Here is an 18072-nt window from a genome sequence, read left to right on the forward strand (position 1 = left end):
ACCTTGAAAAACGATTGTCCCAGCCAGTATAGTTCGATTGGTTCATTACGATAGGCATGCCCCACCACCATGTCAAGGTAATAACAACGGTCGGGTTTTTTCCCTAATCAGTTCAATTGTATACGTCTTGATTTTAAAGAAAACATTGAAATTCATAGAAATTAAACTGTGTCAATTGTGTCATGACTTATGGCTAATAGTATGTGATAAAACCACTCCTGAGTTAACCAATGACACATTAACCAGTACTAGTGTCCTTGATTCCCTTCTAAGTCATCCCCTTGCTATAATCGTCGAGTCCAGAATAGAGTAATCAGTCTCCACTATACGAATATTATATTCCAGATCATACGTGGTTTATGTATGGACATACCTGACCACATCATTATGGTAAAATGAAAAACAATAATTTTACAAGATCAAACTGAAAGTGGCTATGAATAGGGGAATTTGTAACTTGTAGTGGCTCTGCTTCGTTAACCAATCACCCTTGTTGCCGTTATTATATAAACCTCAACGGTGTTTGAAATCAGTAGGCAAAGAACAAAGGCAACTACAATTTATTAGCGGATATCTCAGACCACAAAACTATGAGCACATAGAACGGATTTGAAGCAGAGCGGCGAATATGTGTGTGTGTGATCAAATACAGAGGTGAATTTCTAGTTAAATCGAACAAGGTGCAGCTCGGCGAGGCGAAGGCTAATAATAGGATTTGAGATCATATATACATAAGGAAGAGAATGAATCATGGAGTGATATTTAAGCATTCATCATTTTAGCTAGAGTCTGTCATGTGATCTAGTGATCATAACGGTACAAAGACATACGTGAATTGTCTGTTAAATAAGTTAATAAAAGGTCTTAACTAAAATTAGCCATAATCGAAATTGGTTGTAAGATAGTTGCTATAAGCTAATAGATGGGGAATATAATAATAATGATAATTAATGGGTGAAATGAAAGCAGCTTATGATAAATAGGGTTATGAAAATATGATAATCTGGTTGCTGAATAATTATGAATAAGAATATATATCAGAATAGTCCATAAAATAGTTCCGGAAGTGACTATTTCTTTAGTTTTTGTTTGGTGTAGTTTCACGCTTTGAGTTGGATAGTTTGGTTGTGGAGCTTATATTGCTCGTCTGAACAAAACAATCATCAGCATAAACTCCAGATCAAAGAATGAAACTTTATTTAATGAGTTAGTTTACTACAAGATGGTATAGTTAACCCCCATGCTTAACCGTCCTCCTTTATCTGGGCTTGGGATCAGAAGTATCCCCATAGGGGCTCCATGTGGTGTTAGGTTACATTATTAATCATAACAAATTTTCCATTGGATTTGATAATATTAACCTAATTCTCTTTATTCATTAATAATGTTTTTAATTATAAATAACAATCAAACTTAATTGATAAACTTGATTATTCTTGCTCTCCCTATTGTCCACCATTTGGAAACACTTCAAGATTATTATTATTACGAAAACGTATAGAAAGCTTCGCTGAATCTCATACTCAATGTGTACGTCATGCATTGAAAGAGTTTCGTCAAAATTTTGAAAATCAAATACAAACTTTAAACAATTCCAATTTAAAATTGATTGAATCATTAGAGTAAGATTTAATGAATGAACTATTGAATCAGTATAACTTATTATTATTATTATTATTATTATTATTATTATTATTATTAATGGTTGAGATCATGAGTCAATTGAAACTAGATCACCATGGAAAACCTGGAAGCACTAGACGATCGTTTCATCCTACTGTGGAACTACTCAGCAGTGCGCATCTATGATCTCAACTATTAAAATTACTATAACATCCATAAAACCCCTTCTGATATTATTATTATTTAAAGCATGTTTATCTGAAAATGTTTATATATATATTAGATGGTGGTTGAACGTAGTTGACAGGAAAACCTGGACCAGGGTTTCGGGCTACTTGGTACTCGTCAGCAAGGTGTACCTGTAATCTTGAGGGAACTGGTGCTCCCTGACGGATTGCAACCCGTGTCACCTAGCTTCACAGTCAGAGACGTTACCACTGAGCTATCCTGGCCGGGTCCAGAGTTCCCTGTCGACTACCTCCAACCACCATCGAATCTCAATATATAGTGCACGCAGTGTCGAGTCACCTAGACTGGTGGCCACATTGCAACATGGTCGATAGCATTCGATCTGCAATAAATAAGGACTTGAAACACATGACATTGGTCATATATATATATATATCGCGATTAGATTTTAGCAGGATAATCTCAAAAAAATCAAGAAGGAAAGTACAGCTGTGTCAAAATATTTTAAGACTTCTTAATAATGGACTTATAAAAACTTGAAAGAAATCTAACTAAGAACATTTCGGCCTCGAAGTTACTACTTTTAGACCTATAAAGTTGAATTCTGAAGTTGTCTGAATTTAATCTATTGTGTATTTGTTATGTAATCTCATTGGTCATACGTCTACTCTAGTTGGTCTCCGACAGTGATGGTTTCTCTCTAGAATTTCATAAATTCTCAAGCCTAGAGCGTGTAACTTGAGCACTCGAACGCTAGAACCCTCCCAAGTCGCAAATGAGAAAACAGAAGACAACTGAAAGGAATTTTATTCCATATAGTGTCAATTATGATACAAAAAAATGTCAGCTATTTATAATTTTTAGTAAAAAGGAAATCATTATTATAGTCCTCCAATCTGCATACATGGGGTTATTAACATTTTTTCATTAAGGAAGCTATACGAAGTGATGCTGGAATATTCTTCCAAAAGATGATTGGATGGGATATCTTCAACTCTTTTTGAGCTTCTTAGAGCTTCATCGAGTTCACCCGTGGACTTTCCTCACAGATACTAATTGAAATCGAACTTAACCGATGGGGCCGCATTACGATTGTATGATATCATGAATTGATTTGGGTTGGGAATACGAACAATCAATTTCTGTCTACATAGTACAGAGGTAACTCTCGCACTGTGAAATGTGAGAATTCTAGATCAGATGCCTGACGAGATTGTAGATGAATACTGATAAGAAGTTTTAAAATAGAACGAAACATTTATCATTTTTAATGATTGTTTAGGTGAAATTAATGATTTGTGATATGAATCCTATCCAAATTGAACAATTGATATAAATATCTCATCTAGTTTTTTGTTGAGATCATGAACCGATTGATGTTAGACCATCGTTGGAAACCTGGAAGCACTGGACGGATGTTTCGTCCTATTGTGGGACTCCTAGGCAGCGCGCAATTTCGTGGATTGGTTGTTGTTATACACTAAGACCACTGGTTGCCTGCTCAGTGGTCCATTAGGTTAAGCGTTCGCGCGCGAGACTGAAGGCCCTGCGTTCGAATCCCGCGAGCAGGATCGTGGATGCGCACTGCCGAGGAGTCCCACGACAGGACAAAATGGCCGTTCTGTGCTTCCAAGTTTGATTCATCCATGATGAATTAGCATTTTTGTATAAAGATATCATCAAAGTGTATATACGAAAGGAAAGAATTTGTAATTGTCAATATAGGTTTATGGAGATTGTTGAGTTTTTCAATTAAGATCATTAACCGATCAGTGTTAGACCACCATCGAAAGCTTGGAGACACTCGAGGGCTGTTTTGTCCTGGTGTTGGACTCCTTAGACGTGTATAATCACGATTCCGCACGGGGGACTCGAACCCAGTATCATCAGTCTCGCGCGCAAACACTTAACTTTCAGAATGGGTTTTGTGGAAAATTTTAGAAATTTCACAGGTTGAAATCATGAGTCGATTGAAGCTAGACCACCATGGAAAACCTGGAAGCACTGGACGGCCGTTTCGTCTCAGTATGGGACTCCTCAGCATTGCGCACCCACGACCCCGCACCACGCGGGGCTCGAACCCAGGACCTACTGGATTCGCACACGAGCACCTAACCGGCTCAGTGGTGGTGCGTGGTGCGGGGTCGTGGATGCGCACTGTTGAGGAGTCCCATATTAGGACGAAACGGCCGTCCAGTGCTTCCAGGTTTTCCATGGTGGTCTAGCTTCAATCGACTCATGATTTCAACTTAACTTTCAGACCACGAAGCTGTTATCGAGCCGTGTTAATGTCTAACTTCAACCAGTCCTTGAAATTGCGCCACCGTCCACCATTGTGTTCAGTGAGTTACTGATGAATTCAACCATTGAATTACTACAATTTTCACAAAACTCCCTTTCTGATAATAATCATCATGTACTCAGTAGTGAGTGGCTTCAAGAGGTATTTCCTGGAGTCCTAATGAGAAGCTGTGACTAGTAGAGTTCAACTGTGTCTGTTGTGAGGCAGCTGACTTACACATAGTACACCAACATGCAATTCAACCCTGTAAAACGCTATCTAAACTCTAAATTTTCAAATATTATAAACGAACAATTTAATGACTTGCTTTGAAAATTTCAAATGTTCTAAAGTGTTGAATGAAGACACTTCATATAGTCTAAAACCTTGATAAATTTGTTAGAATGGATAGAATATTGGACAGTTTGGGACTCTTGAGTGTGATCTATGCTACTTATTTCGGTAAATCTAAGTAGCATGTAACATCAATCAGAAGTAGAATGCCTGGTAGCAGAAAGTTGAGAAGATCCAATTGAGGAAAACAGGAAGAGCAACAGTGAGTAATTGTAATAACAGCAGAAATCAAAGAATGATGAAAGATGTAAAAGACAACTGATGAAAGATGTACTAATGAAGTATTTGATGTATGGTTTTCATATTTTAAGAAAGCGCTCTGTAATTCTAGTATTTCCCATATTACGGCTTCCGTTTACGCATAAACTACTTTAGCCCCGATCCCATAAGTTACGAACACATTTCGTCATGTAAAAAAAATTATGATTTATTATTTGTTTTGCTTCATGGTTCGGTAATCCATGTATATAAAGTTAAGAGTGAGTTATAACCATAAACACTGATGGGGGGTTTATATCCCTAATGTGTTTAGCTTCTTACTGTCTACCGGGTTACAGAGAATTTACTTGCTAAATCAATAGATATAGAGGTAGACTCATGTTTATTTGTTGTCGGTCAATGTGTGTCATTGGTCAGTGTATAATTTAGTAGTCTACCAGGAGTTAATAATATTCATATTACTGAACTACATTTATTTATTTATTTGAATACATAAATATTGGTACAAAGCGGCACCGAATACATACGCGCCACACAAGTCACGGGTGATGTTGCACGGGTGCACAGACCGAACCAGGTGGCTTTCTTAGGGGCAACAACCTGAGCCTTAGACCTAAAGGTCTGATCCACAAGTCAGTGGAGCAACGTAAGTAGATGCAGTCCCATGGTAGCTGGTGACCAGCAATAGGTTCATACACCATTTGTTCCTTCAGGATCCTTTAACCCATGTTCACTATTGGTTTGGAATCAAGGTTTTCCAACTCCCCTAGGTGGATCTTCCGTATCCATCAACCCGGTTAAATCCCCTGGCGGACATTCTCTTTCCTTCCTCTCAATTTTGTAACCAACAACCATGGTGTGAGAAGACAGTGAATAGGACTTCCCTTGGAGTAGTTGTACGCACATGGCCATATAAGAGCATTTGGATAAAGAGAGTGGACTATCACCATTCTCGGTCGTACCAGGGTATTTGAGGGCAGTGAACTATATACAATGGTTTAATTCCGAAACATATGATAAGACTAAAGATCACAACAGAATTTAAATTTAATAAAGATGTTCACACTCTAAATCATAAATTGATCTTAGCCAGAGCATTAGCAAAAACCTAGAAGCACTCGAAGGAATCCTATACTAAGACGAACTAACTATCCAGTACTTCTGAGTCTAACTAAGATGAGTTTATGATGTTATGTATGAAAATTTTACAATCTCCACAAATCGCCAAGATAAAGACGCCTTGTTCTTCTTCTTCTTCTTATATAATAAATAGACTTTTTATTGATGGAGGCAATTTTTCAACTATTGAAGCCAAAAAATACACAATCACATTAAATCAATTAAGTAAAACAATTCAATTATTTGAAGAAGAAATTATTGGTCATATAGAATCCATTGAAAAAGAACGTCAATTAATAACCGATAATAAATTGAAACAATTTGACATTTATTTAAAACCATATTTAGCTGATGTTATTTATATGGAGAATATGATACGTTGTATAACCAATACACAAGTAAGTTAAAATTGTTTATGATGATTCTCTTTTATTTTATACAATCCAATATGAATGACATCTAAACACCATTTTGAGATCCCATGATGCGTGTACCATTGGAGACTTTTTGATGAACACAGTGTCGAAGGTCAATTCTCTTGGTGTTATCTTTTCCTCTGATCTCTCTTGTTCTTCTCATGTTTTACTGTTATCGAAGAAAGTTTTCCATCTGACTTACTACATAATGCGATTGCATGCTCTTGGAATTACTCGTCATTTACTCTTTCAGTTTGTCAATTCTTGCATATTATCTATTATTCCTTTCCGGGCTTTTGAGAAATGACTTTGCTATATTGCAGAGAGTGCTGAAGGCAGTTAGCAAGGTGTGCGGTAAATCTTTCGAAGTCATAATTAATATGGTTGTGGATAGACATCTAAAGTCATACAAACTCCTGGCAGGTGTTATTTTATCAGATACTAGCCATCCCCTTCACTCTTATCTTTCTCCTTGTATATCTTCTGGTAGAAAAAGACGTCAATGCATTAAAATCCATACATGCAAGCCAAAATATAAATGTTCTATAATACCTTACCTAGCAAATATACTCTGTGACGAACAGGTTGTTAGAGTCAACCTAGTCAATAACTTGCATTCTTAAACATGTCCTTAATTCTAAAAGTTGTACAGTTTTTTCGGGATTTTTTTAAACCTTTTTTCCCCCTTTTTTCGTCTTTGTTTTTTTTTTTGTGTGTAAGTAACTTGTTGAAATACTCTGTGCTGAGAATTTCTATATTGTACTAAAATATAATATTGAATAAAGTCATTAATAATAATAATAGTAATAATAATAATAATAATAATCTTATTGCTTAGCATTCTTGGAAACCAATTTCACTCGACAATTCTCCAATTCAGAACACAGTTGAACAGGAACGAAATCACATCCCCAATAATAAGGTTAAATGGAAGTAAGGAGCACAGTAGGAAAACGTTAGTATATTTATAGTTTTTCACATGAGAAAATTCTAGTGTTCTCCATGTATCGACTAGCACTGATTGGTTAAGAATTAGCCAATCAGCGTGCACCAACGCAATCGTACATCAAGCATGGATCATGAAAAGGATTTCACAGTGTTTTTATTTTAGCTAGAAAAATTTTCCGATTTATGAATAAAAGTAGAGTCTAAGATTCAAATTTCATTCTATTTGAGACTTATCAGTTATATGTACATTAATTCTACTGTTTATGTATACAATAAAACTCGGATGCAGTTCAACATGTTACTTTACTTAATTACGCCTGTTACTCAACGTGGAGCATTGGCCACCCACCATCACTCTCTATCCAACCCTGTCCTGCGCAATCCTTTCTAGCTCTTTCCAGTTGTTATTTATGTATAGGTAAGTTAGTGGTTAAATGTACTCAATAACATAGCGGATAACGCGACTGAATTTGAAATTGGATCAAGTTTCAGTATCAGTTTCAGCAGCACCCACGGACCTCCTAGTCGATGCTGGCCCACCAACAATTGAAGAAATCAGCATGGCCATCAGACAAATCAAGAGTGGCAAAGCAGCAGGACCAGACAATATTCCAGTAGAGGCACTGAAAGCAGATGTAGCAGTAACTGCAAAGATACTCCACATTCTCTTCAATAAGATTTGGGATGAGGAACAAGTACCAACAGACTGGAAAGAAGGACTCCTGATCAAAATACAAAAGAAAGGCGATCTCAGCAACTGTGATAACTACAGGGGCATCACTCTTCTCTCAATACCGGGAAAAGTCTTCAACAGGGTATTGTTAAACAGGATGAAGGACTCCGTAGACGCCCAACTTCGTGACCAACAGGCAGGATTCCGTAAGGATAGATCGTGTACAGACCAAATCGCAACTCTACGGATCATTGTGGAACAATCAATTGAATGGAATTCATCACTCTACATTAACTTCATTGACTACGAAAAGGCATTTGATGGCGTGAACAGAACAACACTATGGAAACTTCTTCGACACTACAGCGTGCCTCAGAAGATAGTCAATATCACCCAGAACTCATATGATGGATTACACTGCAAAATTGTGCATGGAGGTCAGTTGACAAAGTCGTTCGAAGTGAAGACCGGTGTCAGGCAAGGTTGCTTACTCTCACCCTTTCTCTTTCCCCTGATGATCGACTGGATCATGAAGACGTCAACATCTGAAGGGAAGCACGGGATACAATGGACATCTAGGATGCAGTTGGACGATCTGGACTTCGCAGATGATCTGGCCCTTCTATCCCAAACGCAACAACAAATGCAGGAGAAAACGACCAGTGTAGCAGCAGCCTCAACAGCAGTAGGTCTCAATATACACAAAGGGAAAAGCAAGATTCTCCGATACAACACAGAATGCACCAATCCAATCACAATTGACTGAGAAGATTTGGAAGATGTAAAAACCTTCACATATCTGGGCAGCATCATTGATGAACAGGGTGGATCTGGTGCAGATGTGAAGGCGCGGATCAGCAAAGCAAGAGCAGCATATTTACAACTGAAGAACATCTGGAACTCAAAACAACTGTCAACCAACACCAAGGTCAGGATTTTCAATACAAATGTCAAGACATTTTTACTGTATGGGGCGGAAACCTGGAGAACTACAAAAGCCATCATTCAGAAGATACAGCAATCAACAAACATATTGAAATCAATCCAATTTATCAACCAATCAGGAAAATCGTGCATAAATATAGGAACAAAAATCAAACCAATGGGAGACACAACCAAAACAAAGAAGTAAACAATGATAAATTTAAGGTCAACAAGAACCAATCAACATCGAGGTGCACAGAACAAGCTGTGAAACACATGGAGAAATTCGAACACTTCACTTCTATCTGAAGTTTGTGCTGATGATGTCGTTCAGAAGAACGATGAAAGCTCCACGACCAAACCATCCAGCACAGAGAACAAAACACCACCAAGAAGATACAGGTGTTTATTAACAGTTGTCTACGTAAAATATTTCGGACCCGTTGGCCAGACACTATCAACAACAATCCACTATGCGAAAGAGAACAAACCAGATCCCAGCGGAGGAAGAAATCAGGAAGAAGTGCTGGAAGTGGATAGGACACACATTGAGGAAAGCACCCAACTGTGTCACAAGACAAGCCCTCACATGGAATCCTCAAGGCCAAAGGAGAATAGGAAGACCAAAGAACACATTACGCCGGGAAATGGAGATAGACATGAGAAAAATGAACAAGAATTGGATGGAACTAGAAAAGAAGGCCCAGGACAGAGTGGGTTGTAGGATGCTGATCAGCGGCCTATGCTCCATTGGGGGTAACAGACGTAGGTGAGTAAGTAAGTAAGTAAGACGAAATGAACATTAAAGATTCCACTGCATTTATTGTTTCAACTTTAGCACAGGTAAACCAAAGACGGCCACATGAAGATATTTCATCAATCTAATGATTGATTGATTGTTAAAATGAATCCTATCTGTACATTAAAACTTAATAATTGGGATGCACAAAATTTATTAGATTCTTCGTTTGTAGACATTCGAGAATATAACACAAAATCACTGGTAGTAGATACTGTTACATACAATTTTATGATCTCTACCATTTCATGATCTGCAGTTTATCGTGATTCTGTCCTTTGGATTCTTTAATCTCGTCCGTTTTCTTTAAAATATATTTCTTGTGTTCAGCTTCCCATTAAAGCGATCACTACTATCGTTGTTTTCACTTGTCTAACTTAGATGTGATCAATTTCCTCCTTCATCTTTTTTCATATGTACGATGTACGATAAATTTAACATATATTCATGTTCGGTCTTATGTTTTGATGTTATTCGGTTAGAAGCAGTCAGCAGGAAACTATGGAACGAGATGCCCTGGTGTTTTACACTTATCAGCAAGGTGTTTTTAGAATCTCAAAGGAATTGATACTCCCAGTGTTATGATTTCTCTTATTACGACCTAGCCACTCTTATTACTTAAAATTCTTGGACACTACTTCACTCAAAAAATCCCCAAATTAGAACACGGTTGAACAAGAACGTAATTATATTCTTAATAATAAAGGTGGATGGAAGTAGGAATTACAATAAGAAAAATGTAAGCATATTTGTAATTTTTTAGATAAGGAGATTCTAGAATCTTCTCCAAGGATCCACCCTAACACAATTCTTCACGGAACATTCTTTAACCCAATCTGTATCGCGGTAACACACAGTGAGATTTGTACCCTGGTCAATGTACTTTACAGATTAAGATGTTAACACTGAGATTATAGGGCACTAACTGACTTCCAGTAGGAGAGGTATGTCGATATATTGTTTGTGACTGATTGTTTTTAGTTCAAGTTTTGTCATACACTACAAATGTATATATGTTTATATTAGGAAGAAATCCTTGCTATGTATTCATAACAGTTCTCTTCTCTAAACTTTTCTCCTCTCTACGGCTTTGAAATATTATAAGATCTCTCCATATGTAGCTTGAAATATCAACTACTCAACACATTCATCCAAGAATTGGTAACTTCATTTAGATTTTTTCTTACCGTACTGTTTCGTTTAGTGTTATATTTCAATCAGTCAGTCAGTCAGCTACAACGTAGGAACAGGTACATATATGCATCGGTACAAGTTGCCATACCTCACTCATTGGCACAACAAGATAAACACCAAATTCACAGAAGTAGTTAATTCAGTGATGGTAATATATAAAAGAAAGATTTTATGTAAGGATATAGTACAGAAAGAAAGAATTAGTTCGTAGAAAGAAAGATATGAAGCGATTTTAATCTCACGATTTGAGGGAAGGCAAAGAGTGTATACACCTATACCATTGTGATCGATTCTGAGCCATGTCACACAGAGTCTTCACTCATTGGTTAGAATAGTCGCGCGGACCCCAACCAAGTAGTGTGCATCTACCAACATGTCTCAGACTAGAAGTTAGTAACTTCAATGACTGATGCCACATTCTGGTTTGACCACCCTTAACTTTCTTCCAACCATCTCTAACACTTGTCAGTATTACGCGTCGTGCTGATCGATGTTCAAGCATGCGTAACACATGACCTAATCATCTTAGTCGATCAAGATATATATGTATCTAAACATAAAATTGATTTTATTCATGATTTCAACGAAAAGATGTAACTCTCTCTCTCTCTCTCCTTTCCTTCTTCTCTCCATTTGTGTATATATATTAACTAGGTACAAATCAAAGCACAAACTGAAGATAGTTCAAGTCAATCAAAATTATTAATCGGTCAAATTGAACAATTTCAATGTTTATTAAAATCACTTAATGAAACAAATCAAATTCTATCAAATACATTATTGAATATAACATTAGCTACTACTACCAATACTACTACTACTACTACTACTACTACTACTAATAATAATAATAATAATAATAATAATAATAATAATACATTACAACAATTAAATATGGAGGAGAGAATCATGCAAAAAGATTTAAGTAATAAAGCAATTGAATTACTGACTAGAATTTGTATCAATGCATCAGATCGTTGTGTATTTTTAAATTGTCTACGTAGTCAATATGTCAATGATGATTATGTTGGAACAACTGATCCAAATGAATTATCCTATGAGAATATAATTGGAAATAATAAAGATAATTTAGTAAGTAATATACAGTATTGTATAGAAATAAGTTATTGAATGTATATGTGAACGAACTACTTTGACTAGGAGAAAACATTCGATAGCGTGGATAGCAGAACTATATGGAACCTTCTTTGATACTATGGTGTAGCAGAGAAAATCGTCATCATGCGGAATTCATGTGAAGGACTACAGTTTAAAGTGTTGTATAGAGGAAAGCTGACAGATGCATTCCAAGTGAAGTCATGTGTTAGGCAAGGTTGTTTACTCTCCCCCTTTGTCTTTCTTATGATGGTTGACTGGATTATGAAGATATGAACATTTGAGGGAAAGTACGGAATACAATGGACAGTCTGAACAACTCTGTTCAAGTAAATCAAGGATTTCAGTTAGAATCGTAAAAGCTGCTATGATAAGATAAAAATCAAGAAGGCCGTTGACTAATTACAAAATTTCCTTTACTTTCTAATCACGGAATCACTGTCTATGTAACTATTGATAAAGTGATTATGCTAAGATCAAGTTCACACACACAACTTTATAAAATATGAAATGACCTTGTCACAGCTAAAGTAGTTGACTTCTGAAATGACTTCTTAAAATGTAAAGAATGGTAAAAACTGTAACTGATCGAATTTATTACTTCTATCACCTCTCCTGGAGGAGCATAGAACTCCCACCAACATTCTCCATCAAACTCTGTCCTCAGCAATCCTTTCCAGTTGTTTACAGGTGCTATTTATTCTTTTGATGTGTGCTCCTAACTCCCAAAGTAATGAATTACTTAGTCTTCCTCTTTTCCATTTCCTTTCAGGATTCCATTTCGGTGCTTTTCTCGTGATATCAGTTTGATAGTTTCCGAAGTGTATGATTTATCCATTTCCAACGTCTTTTCCTAATTTCCTCTTTATCTGAAAGTTGGTTTATTCTCTCCTACCATAGGATGTTGATAATGGTATCCGGTTAAAGGATATTGAGTATCTTGTGTGGACAACTGTTTATAAATACTTGCACCTTCTTGATGAGGGTTGTGGTAGTTCTCGAAGTTTCAGCTCCGTAAAGTAGAATTAACTGTCTTGATGTTCATATTAAAGATTTTGACTTTGATATTGGTAGATAGACAGTTGTTTTGAGTTTTATATATTGTTCAACTTTAGGAATGCTGTCTTTGTTTTGCCAATCCTTACCTTTAAATCTGTATCAGATTCTCCTTGATCATTGATGATGTTGTCCACATAAGTGAAATTTTCCACCCCTTCCAGAGTTTCTCCATCAAGTGTGATTGGATTAGCATTATTCATGTTATTATTTGGGGATGTAGGGTTTTCCTTTGTGTACACTACACTGGTTGGTTATCTTGACCCGCATTGATTACTACTATGTTTCCTATAATTTTCTTACTTTTTCATTTCATTACCAGACAGTGAATAAAACAAAACTACAATCGGTATCACAAAATCCTTCCATAAATATTCATTCCATTAAAGCTGAACAAATCAAACAACCAACTAATCAATCATCATCATTATTATTAACTAATATGAATATACAAAATGCATTACAAATTAGTCGACCAGGACGATTATTCACTGATGATTCATGTATTCAACTTATACAAAATATATTCAATGAACATAATTCAATTGATGAGAATAATATGGAGAAAATGAAAAATATTACACCAAATCAATTGATTGACAATACGTCTAAACGTAATGATAATAAATCATGTAAGTGATTTGATGTTGTCAAGAGATGATCATTTCTAGGCGAGACTCTAATTTATGGACGAGCCAATCAGAAGCGGTTTAGAGATTTCAAGGTTACGGCGCCAACTTCAGTGCTTCATGCTAATGTACGATCGGTTCACAGGGAATTTTGTACAAAACGTGATAATTGAGCGGCTATAACAAATAAAACGCCGAGACTATAGTTTGTGGATGAATCAATCAGGTATAAGATAATAGATCTCGGATTTTAACGCGAAAGCCTTTCATCCATTTGGCTTAATAAAATTTCTGGCATTATAGCCACGAGAAGGCAATGAGTAGGACTTTCCTGTCAGAGGCTGTATACGCGTGGTCGTATGAGAACATTTCAAGAGGGAGGGCGGGCCCACCCCACTCTCGGTCATACCAGGGCATTTGGGGGCCAAATAGGAACAATAACGGGGCGGATTCGCATGCATATAGCATAAAATTGTCTTTGAACCTAGCACACAACAATAGCATCATGCACTGTCCCATCGCCCTTGGCAGATCAGGCAACTCGAAAGTCACGAGAACACCATCACGGCATACGACAATCCACAAGTAGCATTTTGTGTACTCAATAATCGGATTGCACACAAACAATATGTAGTCGGGGTTGAAAGAGTATTTGAGACTTTATCATGACTCCAGAGGTCGACTATTCTATAGCCGTATGGATGAGTTCCTCTGCTATATGCGTTATGAATTTGGAGCCTCTGAGCCTCTTTCTAACCTTGACAAGTTTTTGAACCACGTATAAGAAGTGTATCCACTTTCTTTCTTTGGTTTTGTATAATATATTTTTACTCTATACTGACCGTTTGCTAATTGACTAATATTTCTCAAGGTCACTTAAGATTCATTCAAAGGTCGTCCATAAATTAAAGTCTCGCCCATTCCTAGCATCAAACAGAATTGTCATGAAGTCTGGTATGTAAGTTAATGTATTAACTCAAGTCAGTATACTAAATAAAGCATGAGGAGATGAAATGCTTTGATACGGCCGAGAGTGGGGAGAGTCAGCTCTCTCCCTATCCATATGCTCTTATATGACCACATACATACAACCACTCCAAGGGAAGTCCTATTCACTGTCTTCTCGCACAATGGTTGTTGTTTACGAAATTGAGAGGAAGAAAAGCGAATATCCGGCGCTCTAACCAGGTCAGTGAATATGGAGGATCCACTTAGAGGAGTTGGGAAACTCTCATTCCAAACCAATAGTGCACATGGGTTAAAGGATCCTGAAGGAACAAATGGTGTATGAACCTATTGTTAGTCACTGGCTACTATGGGACTGCATCTCCTGACGTTACTCCACTGCCTTGTGAATTAGACCTTTAGGTCAAAGGCTTCGATCGTCCCTCCCTATAAAAACCACCTGCTTCGGTTTGGGCACCCGGACAGTATCCCAGCCCTCACATAAAATCTAATGATTTATTGCCTCCTTGTATCAATGTTTATGTGTTTAGATAGAATAAATTATAATCACGAACTTATCTAAGTTGGACAACCATTGACAACCTGTTAGAACTGAATAAGTGTCTTGTTCTAGTATGGGACTCCTCAGCAATAAACCGCCCAGTACTTCGATGCTTCGAATGGTAATCTAGCTTGGATAGGCTTGTGGTTTCAATAAACTTCAACAATCTCTAGAACTCCATAGATGTAGTACTGAAGAAGATCAAACATTGAAGAATACAGTTCGAAAAGAAGGAATTAGTTTCAAGCGAATAAAAAGTGTACAATAAGATTTGAGATGAGGAACAAGTACCAACAGACTGGAAAGGAGGACTCCTGATCAAAATACAAAAGAAAGGCGATCTCAGCAACTGTGATAACTACAGGGGCATCACTCTTCTCTCAATACCGGGAAAAGTCTTCAACAGGGTATTGTTAAACAGGATGAAGGACTCCGTAGACGCCCAACTTCGTGACCAACAGGCAGGATTCCGTAAGGATAGATCGTGTACAGACCAAATCGCAACTCTACGGATCATTGTGGAACAATCAATTGAATGGAATTCATCACTCTACATTAACTTCATTGACTACGAAAAGGCATTTGATGGCGTGAACAGAACAACACTATGGAAACTTCTTCGACACTACAGCGTGCCTCAGAAGATAGTCAATATCACCCAGAACTCATATGATGGATTACACTGCAAAATTGTGCATGGAGGTCAGTTGACAAAGTCGTTCGAAGTGAAGACCGGTGTCAGGCAAGGTTGCTTACTCTCACCCTTTCTCTTTCCCCTGATGATCGACTGGATCATGAAGACGTCAACATCTGAAGGGAAGCACGGGATACAATGGACATCTAGGATGCAGTTGGACGATCTGGACTTCGCAGATGATCTGGCCCTTCTATCCCAAACGCAACAACAAATGCAGGAGAAAACGACCAGTGTAGCAGCAGCCTCAACAGCAGTAGGTCTCAATATACACAAAGGGAAAAGCAAGATTCTCCGATACAACACAGAATGCACCAATCCAATCACAATTGACTGAGAAGATTTGGAAGATGTAAAAACCTTCACATATCTGGGCAGCATCATTGATGAACAGGGTGGATCTGGTGCAGATGTGAAGGCGCGGATCAGCAAAGCAAGAGCAGCATATTTACAACTGAAGAACATCTGGAACTCAAAACAACTGTCAACCAACACCAAGGTCAGGATTTTCAATACAAATGTCAAGACATTTTTACTGTATGGGGCGGAAACCTGGAGAACTACAAAAGCCATCATCCGGAAGATACAGGTGTTTATTAACAGTTGTCTACGCAAAATACTTCAGATCCATTGGCCGGACACTATTAGCAACAACGTACTGTGGTAGAGAACAAACCAGATCCCAACGGAGGAAGAAATGAGGAAGAAGCGCTGGAAGTGGATAGGACACACATTGAGGAAAGCACCCAAGTGCGTCACAAGACAAGCCCTCACAAGGAGAATAGTAAGACCAAAGAACACATTACGCCGGGAAATGGAGATAGACATGAGAAAAATGAACAAGAATTGGATGGAACTAGAAAAGAAGGCCCAGGACAGAGTGGGTTGGAGAATGCTTGTCAGCGGCCTATGCCCCATTGGGAGTAACAGGCGTAAGTCAGATAATGAAGCTCAAAAATAAGAAAGAAACAAAGTGTCATTCCGTTTACTTAAATGAGACTAAGTCTAAACTATATTACCCAAAATATTTAACCGTTATCATATGAAGAATTGTACCCTTAAATGCATATGTATTGGTCATTTAAATTTTCCGAATGATGATTAGAACTATAATTGATCAATCTCTTTTGGCATATATACAACCTGTTCGGATTGCTTTAATATTTCCATCAAGTCACAAGCATTTTAAGCAAAAATGGATAATGGCTAGCTGTAAAATCCAAGATGTGTGTTTTATCCTTTTTGGTACTGAATTTATGTTAGATATACCTGTATTCCAGATTGAGTTGATGTTCACTTGAACCCAGTAGAGTTCATTTCAAACGCCATCGTCGGTGACACTATAATTTATGGACGACCTTTGAGTGACGCTAAAGTAACCTTGAGAGTGTCCACATAATAACTAGGACCATATGAGGGTTATAAACCAGTGTGAGGAATTAGAATTATGATTTACGGTTGATGGTTAGGGTTAGGAATCAGATTTTATGTTTTCATCATGAACTGAAATCATCTTAAATCAGAATGGGTTTTGTGGAGACTGTAGTAATTTCAACAGCTGAGATCATGAGTCAGTTGAAGCTAGACCATTATGGAAAACCTGGAAACACTGAACGGCCGTTTCGTCCTATTGTGGGACTCCTCGGGAGTGCGCATCCACGACCCTGCCTCGCAGGATTCGAACCCAGGACCTATCAGTATCTCCGTCCAGTGCTTCTAGGTTTTCCATAATGGTCTAGCTTAATTGACTCATGATCTCAACTGTTGAAATCATCTTAAATGCCAAAACTCCATTTCGCCAAATGGATGAGTGAATTTCACACCAAAATCCGAAACCTGTTATTTTATACGTGATTGGTTCGTCCATTAAAATTATAGTTTCGCCTCACCGTGTTATTCACCTAACAATTGCGTCTAACTAGTCACTAACTTGTGCAATCGGGCGAATTTTGATTCGTATATGATATTAGTTATTTTAGTCTTCCCATCGATTTTCAGGATTGTAGTTGATCATTGTCTACAGTTGATACTGTGTTGAATTCAATTTAGACATAATGAGATAGTAAGACTATTAGCTTTTGTTATACACAGTTCAAACAGTGAGACCTCTTAAATTTTCTGAAGAATTTTGATCTATTAAAATGTAATGATTGCTTATGATGAAAAATATTAGTCCTTACAATGTCGTACTGTTCGGCTGATTTTCTATAGGATATTTTAGGTTTCCAGGTCATATTCTAGGTATATTTCCTTGAAGTTCTCCAGACAGTTAGTTGGTTCATTCCTTCTGATGTTTGTCGAGAAACGTTTTCCAGCTTGCATCGCTTATAG

The 18072-nt window shown here is 37.4% G+C and overlaps 1 protein-coding gene across 1 annotated transcript in view; it reads left to right on the plus strand.

Moving 5' to 3' along the window:
* The window catches only part of MS3_00011199 (uncharacterized protein), a gene marked incomplete at its 5' end in the record, with an annotated part of 88388 nt that overhangs the window by 41390 nt on the left and 28926 nt on the right, over positions 1 to 18072 (plus strand). Inside the window, 4 exons of the mRNA XM_051219605.1 lie at positions 1476 to 1622; positions 5940 to 6183; positions 11394 to 11831; positions 13234 to 13543. Of these exons, the coding sequence (XP_051064563.1) occupies positions 1476 to 1622; positions 5940 to 6183; positions 11394 to 11831; positions 13234 to 13543 (1139 nt within the window). The remainder of the gene's footprint in view (positions 1 to 1475; positions 1623 to 5939; positions 6184 to 11393; positions 11832 to 13233; positions 13544 to 18072) is intronic.

The sequence above is a fragment of the Schistosoma haematobium genome, chromosome 7 (genome assembly GCF_000699445.3).
Source record: "Schistosoma haematobium chromosome 7, whole genome shotgun sequence".
Taxonomy (NCBI): Eukaryota; Metazoa; Platyhelminthes; class Trematoda; order Strigeidida; family Schistosomatidae; genus Schistosoma; species Schistosoma haematobium.